The sequence below is a fragment of the Alligator sinensis genome, unplaced genomic scaffold (assembly GCF_000455745.1).
Source record: "Alligator sinensis unplaced genomic scaffold, ASM45574v1 scaffold1434_1, whole genome shotgun sequence".
NCBI lineage: Eukaryota > Metazoa > Chordata > Crocodylia > Alligatoridae > Alligator > Alligator sinensis.
This window is the reverse complement of record NW_005843168.1, coordinates 190,079-196,305: the sequence shown is the minus strand read 5'-3', so window position 1 is coordinate 196,305 and position 6,227 is coordinate 190,079. Positions and strand designations below refer to the sequence as shown.

General features: G+C 62.0%; 2 protein-coding genes across 2 annotated transcripts in view; one reads left to right on the top strand and one right to left on the bottom strand.

Moving 5' to 3' along the window:
- The first annotated feature begins 6 nt into the window (after positions 1–6).
- TMEM147 (transmembrane protein 147) lies at positions 7–959 on the top strand. The gene is made up of 4 exons (XM_014526829.1): positions 7–58; positions 174–258; positions 480–601; positions 781–959. Exons 1-4 carry the CDS (start codon positions 24–26, stop codon positions 899–901), a joined length of 363 nt encoding a protein of 120 aa, XP_014382315.1. The 5' UTR covers positions 7–23; the 3' UTR covers positions 902–959.
- Positions 960–1,079: 120 nt separating this feature from the next.
- Positions 1,080–6,227, bottom strand: part of ATP4A (ATPase H+/K+ transporting subunit alpha) — an 11,635-nt gene continuing 6,487 nt past the window's right edge. Inside the window, exons 16-23 of the mRNA XM_006037764.3 lie at positions 5,586–5,754; positions 4,499–4,653; positions 3,836–3,959; positions 3,280–3,425; positions 2,806–2,939; positions 2,109–2,210; positions 1,913–2,004; positions 1,080–1,554 (exon numbers count right to left, since the gene is read on the bottom strand). Of these exons, the coding sequence (XP_006037826.1) occupies positions 1,526–1,554; positions 1,913–2,004; positions 2,109–2,210; positions 2,806–2,939; positions 3,280–3,425; positions 3,836–3,959; positions 4,499–4,653; positions 5,586–5,754 (951 nt within the window). The 3' untranslated portion in view covers positions 1,080–1,525. The remainder of the gene's footprint in view (positions 1,555–1,912; positions 2,005–2,108; positions 2,211–2,805; positions 2,940–3,279; positions 3,426–3,835; positions 3,960–4,498; positions 4,654–5,585; positions 5,755–6,227) is intronic.

Here is a 6,227-nt window from a genome sequence, read left to right as displayed (position 1 = left end):
AGTACAAGATCCTGGTGCCCGCCATGGGCTGGGCCCCGGCCGAGCTCGTCATGTCCAGGTGGCCGCGGGGTGGGAGAGGGGCGCCCGTGGGGGGGCTGCGGGTCGGGAGCGAGGGGACCCTGGGCTGTGTCCCCCCCAGCTCTTCCCCAGGACTAGCTGCATTTCCCCCCCAGGTGCATCCCGCTCTGGGTGGGCGCCCGCGGCATCGAATTTGACTGGAAGTACGTCCAGATGAGCATCGACTCCAACATCAGCCTGGTGCGGGGCTGCGAGCTTCCCTGGGACAGTGCGCTGATGGCGGGATGCGGTCAAGGGGTGGGGGGTGGCATGAGCTTCCCTGGCACAGTGGCTTGATAAGGAATGGTGCCCTGGTGGTGGAAGTGGCTGCAAGCTTCCCCAGGGCAGTGCCCTGCAGGGGGACCTGGGGGTGCTGTGAGCTGTCTCGGGGCAGTGCCGTGACCCCTAACCCCCACCCCCAGGTGCACTACGTGGCAGTGGCGGCGCTGGTCTGGATGTTCTCACGCTACGACCTCCCAGCACGGCTGCGCCTGCCCCTGGCTGCACTGCTGGGCCTCAGCCTCTACAAGGCCTTCCTGCTGGAGTGAGTGGGTGGGGCCATAGCAGGGGGCGGGGCCTCTGAGCCTGTGGGGGGTGAGCCTGGCAGGTGGGGGTGGGGCTGGTCAGGGGTGGGGCCCAGGGGGAGGGGCCCCAGGGCTGGGGCCGGTTCCTGTGGGGCTCTGGGGGTGAGGCCTGGGTGCATTAACCCCTGGCTGCCTGCAGGGTGGCAGTGCACGTGCTGGCGCTAGGCCCGTGGGCGGCGCTGGGGGCCAAGGCAGGGCTCAGCGCCCTGCTTGGCCTCGGTGCCCTCGGCCTCTTCGTTGCCCTCGGCCACGGGCCCTGACCCCCGACCTCTGACCCCAGACGGATGCATGGATGCACCAATAAACCCCTTGCCCGTGGCCTGCCTGCTGTCTGTTCTGTGCTGGGGGTGGGGCCCCAGACACCTGGGCCCTGTGCGGAAGGGCTGTGTGGGGCCTGGATGCCTGGTTACCTCATGGGGAGGGGGTGGGAGTTTGTGTGCCGGACACTTGGGGTCTGGGAGAGGGAGGGGGGTGTCCCAGATGCCTGGGTCCCTGGAGGGTGGGTGTCCAGAATGCCTGGGTCCTGGGGGTGCAGGGTGTCCTGGGTGCCTGGGTCATTGGGGGGGGGCGGGAGGAAGGAGATGTGCCCCAGACGCCTGGGTCTCGTGCCCGGGTTGTGTCCAGCTTGTTCCCTGCTCTTCCACCCTCCTCATAGGATGCCAAACACAGGGTGAATGAGCCCCACAATTTATTTGCCCTCTGTACATGCCCCAAGGGGGTGGGGGGTCAGAGGCACATAACCCCCCCCCCTGCAACCCACCCCCAAAGTCCCCTGTCCCAGGCAGGGAGAGAACCAAGGAGTCTGGGCTCCCAGCTCCCCCTTCCAGTCCTGGAGCTGGAGAGAAGAACCCAGACATCCAGGCTTCCCGCCAGCAGCTTCTCGGTCAGTAGTATAGCTCCTTGTCCCACCAGCCTGCAGGGGGAGAAAGGGCAGTGTCTGCAGTAACAGATGAGATGCAACCAGCTCTGGGGTGGAGCAAGCGGGGATGGCCACATATGACACCACTATCAGTGCTGCCAAGATGCAACCAACTCTGGTGCGCAGCAAAGGGGGAAAGTATAACATCACTGTTGGTGCAGGCCTGGTGCTGAGATGCGACTAGTTCTGGGATGGAACAAGGCGGGGAATGGTCAAGTATAACACTGCTGTCAGTGCTGGTCTGGTGCTGAGATGTGGTTGGCTCGGGGGTGGAAAATGGCTGCATGGAGATACAGCCAGCTCGGGGGGTGCAGGGGCCACATGTAACAGGGGTGGGGAGGGCAGGACTCACTTCCTGGGTGCCGGCGGACGCCCAGCTTGCGGATCTCGTCGTAGACAAAGATGAGGAGGCCGTAGGGCATCGGCACCAACCACCACTGAAAGCTGCGGAGAGATGGTAAGTCCTTGGGGGGCAAGAACCCAGGTGTCCGAGTGCCCAGAACCCCTTGTTCTCCCGCCGCCCCGAGAACCCAAGCATCCAGGCTCACCGGATGGGCATGAAGTTGAAGATGTTTGGCATCCCGGGGCAGTAGCAGAGGAAGTTCCCCAGGCACACTTGGAAGACAATGGCGATGACAAGGACCCGGTTCCTGGGGGTGGGAAGGAGGGCAGTGAGCTTGAGAGATGGACCCCCTCTGCCTCCCAACTCCCAGTCCCCTCTGGGGGGAGGGAAATTGTCCCCCCCCAACATATAGCTCGGAGTTACAGGAGTTTCATTCGGGCTTAAATGCAGCCAGCTCTGGGGTGGGGCAGCTGGGAACAGCTGCATATAACAGGTCTATGGTCAGGTGTTTATATGTAGCCAGCTCTGGCCTGGGCATGGCTGCATATAACACAGGTCTTGGTGTCTATATGTGGCCAGCTCTGTGGTGCATGCAGCTACATATAACATAGGTCTTTGGTATCTAAATGCAGCCAACTTTGGTGCATATAACACAGGTCTTGGTGTCTAAATGCAGCCAGCTCATGGGTGCGCATGGTTGCATATAACATCTTTGGTATCTAAATGCAACCAGCTTTGGTGCATAACACAGGTCTTGGTGGGCACAGCTGCACATAACAAGTTTTAGTGCCCAAATGCAGCCAGCTCTCGGGGGAGGGGGGGTGGAATGACTGCTGATAATGCAGGTCTTCAGAGCCCAGATGCAGCCTGCTCTGGGGCAGGTGCGGGCAGGAGTAACGCACCGGAAAAAGCCCTGCTGGAAGACAGAGAGTCGCCGAGTCTTGCGGATGAGCACGTCTGCAATCTGGCACATCTCAATACTGATGAAGAAGCAGGTGTAGCACACATACTGCTGGTACAGCCGCTGCCCGAAGGTCTGGGGGCCAGAGATGCAGGTCAGTGCCTGCTCTGGGCCCTGATCCTCCCCTCCAGGACCCCTTTGAGGGCAGGATGTGCTCAGTTCTGGGGTGGAGCAGCTAGGTAAGAGCCACATGTAACACAGGGCAGAGAGGGGCTTTTCTGGCCCCCTGATGCAGCCAGCTCTAGGGCATAGCAGCTGAGTATAACGGTAGCCGGGCTGTAACCAGCACTGGGGTGGAATGGCTGGAGAGCAGCATATAGAGGGGCTTTGCCAGTGTGTGCATGTGCCCAGCCCGGGGGTGGAGCAGCCGCAGGTAGTGCCATATGGAGAGCAGTTTCTGGCTCCGGGGACTCACCCACTCTTGCCCGTAGCTGTCCTGCAGGTCCTGGAGGTGGTGGTTCTCCCAGTGTGGGCGCAGGCCGAGGCAGAGCAGGGGCCACCAGCCTTCCTGTGCCATGGCCGTGAAGTAGTCGGCGAAGCCGGCAAAGGACTGGATGACACCTGGAAGGGGGCAGAGTCAGGGAGGAGTGGGGCTTCCTCCACCCTGCTTCTGGCCCTGCCTCCCAGCAGTGTCAGGTCTGGGCAGGGAATCCCAGGTGTCTGCCCCCCCCAAAAAGGGGGACCCAGGTGTCCAGGTTCCCAGCATCCTTGTTGTCACCCCCCAGCCCCCACTTCAGTCCCAGAGAACTCAGGTGTCCGGGCTCCCAGTGACCCCCCCCCCCTCCCCGCTCTGACTCACCAGGCCCTACTCCTCTTGCAGAGAACCCAGGGGTCCAGGCTCCCCCTCTCCCCAGCCCTAAGAGACCCAGGAGTCCTGCCCTCCAGCCCAGAGGAGACCCAGGTGTCCAGGCTCCCATTTCCCCAGGCATCCTTCCCGCCCCCCTAGGAGGGGACCCAGGTGTCCGGCGCACCGATCTGGAAGTAGGAATAGGCAGCCAGTGGCTCATTGACCAGCCGGTCTCGGCGTGGGTTGCGCGGCTTCAGGTGCATGATGTCGCTCTCAGCTGCCTCGTAGGCCAGTGACACTGATGGGAACTAGGAGGGTGGAGGGCGGGGTGGTCAGGCCAGGGACCCAGGCCTCCAGGCACAACTCTCCCCAGCCCGGCGCTCGGGGGACTTGAGGGAGAGCAGATGGCCAGGTCCAGGGAGAGGGACCCAGGTGTCTGGGAATGGGGGGGGACCGACACTGCTGTTGTCAGTGCTGAGCTCAATGAATGATCACAGGTAAGCAAGGTGGAGTGGGTAGCTGGGGGTGTCTGGTGAGGGGACCCAGGCCTCCAGGGCTGGGAGAGGAACCCAGGCGTCTGGGGAGGGTGGCATTCCCAATGTCACAGCAGAGCTCAACGAAGAATCGCAGGTGCTGGCACGGGGCCCCGGGGCTGCCTGCCTAGGGACCCAGGTGTCTTGGAAAGGAAACCGGGAGGGGACCCAGGTATCCAGGACAGGTGGCACTCCTCATGCCAGGGCAGAGCTCAGTGAAGAATCCGAAATGAGGGCGGGGGGGCCCGGGGGGGCCTGCCTAGGGCCCCAGGGCCTCTGGGGCAGAGGAGGACCCAGGTGTCCGATGCACTCACGATGTCGGTGCACAGCTCGATGAAGAGGATAGTGATGCAACCCAGGGGCAGGGGCACAGAGGCCGTGATGTAGATGAGGTACGGTGCCAGCTCGGGGATGTTCTTGGTCAGGGTGTAGGCGATTGACTTCTTCAGATTGTCGAAGATCAGTCGGCCTGGGCACGAGGGGGTTAATGCGGTGAGGGCGGGGCCTGGAGGGGCGGAGCTGAGAGCCAAGGCCTGCCCCTTTCCCTGGTTCTTAGGGGGGAGAAGGGGACAGCAGCACTACAAGGGTACAATGTAGCTAAAAGAGTGAGTGGGTGCGGCTGCAAAGCCACACCCCCAGAGCGAGTTGCATGTTGTGGGCGTGGCTTCCCATGTGTGGGTGTGGCCAAGGTTGTGTCATTGGCTTAGGCGGTGGGGGTGTGGCTAGTGAAGGGGCGTGGCCTTGAATTGCCCCGAGCTAGTCCATGGGGAAGCAGATGAGGGCGTGGCTTAGGCGTGGGCGGAGCCTAAAGGGGTTAGGGTGGATTCTCAACCTCCCACAAGTGGTTAAGGGGCGTGGCTTCCTCCAAGGGGGAGAGGCCTAACTGAGGGCAGAGGCTAAAGGGGCAGGGGGTTTCTGCCAGCTGGTTATAGGGGCAGACTTCCCCAAAGGCGTGGCCTCAGCATGGGTGGAGCCTAAAGGGGCCAGGGCCGTTTCTCCACCCCCAGCTAGTTTCATAGATTTCATAGACATCAGGGCTGGAAGGGACCTCGGAAGGTCATCGAGTCCAGCCCCCCGCCCAAAGGGCAGGAAGTCAGCTGGGGTCATAGGATCCCAGCAAGATAAGCATATAAGATAGTTATAGAGGGGTCCTCCTCCAAGGGGGCGTGGCCTGTGGGTGGAGCCTAAAGGGGGGCGGTTCTCATCCCTCCCCAGAGTTGGTTGCATTGGGGAAGCACCAATGGGCCCCTAGCCTCAGGGGGCGTGGCCTCTGTGGGTGGAGCCACAAGGGTGGTGGTGGGGGGTGCTTCTAGCCCTCCCCAGCCCTGGGCGCATTCAATTAGGTCTCAGTGGTCCCACCCGAGAGCTGGGTGCATTTTGCAGGGGGCGGGGCCCGGGCACCTTGTTCAACACCAGTAACGATGGAGGCAAAGTTGTCGTCCAGCAGGATCATGTCGGCCGCGTTCTTGGCGGCGTCAGAGCCCGCGATGCCCATGGCTACGCCGATGTCAGCTTTCTTCAGTGCTGGCGAGTCGTTCACGCCATCCCCGGTCACCGCCACGATCGCCCCCTGCGGGGGGAGGACACAGGGCTTCAGTAGTGCCACTCCAGAGCTGGGCGCATCACCCTAGTTGAGTCCTTCCTTTGGGCTGTTCTATTCAGCCGGGCCTCAATAGTTCCACCCCGGACCTGGGCACAGTGTGGCACCAGGTGAAACCTTCCCCTGGGGCGTTCTACTCAGCTGTTCCCTGTATGCCGTACACCCCAGAGCTGGCTGCATCTCAGCCCCAAAGACTCCTCCCTTACTATTCAGTGTTACACTTTGCCGTTTTCTAGCTGCCGTACTCCAGAGCTGGCTGCATCTTGGCCCTAACTAACGCCCCCCCCCCCCTTGCAATTCAGCATTCTACTCAGCCATTGGCTAGTTGTTCCACCCCAAGAGCAGATCACATCTTAGCACCAAATAAGTCCCCTCCTATGCAATGTTACACTCAGCTGTTTCCTAGCTGTTCCATCCCAGAGCAAGCCGCCTCTCTTCCCTAC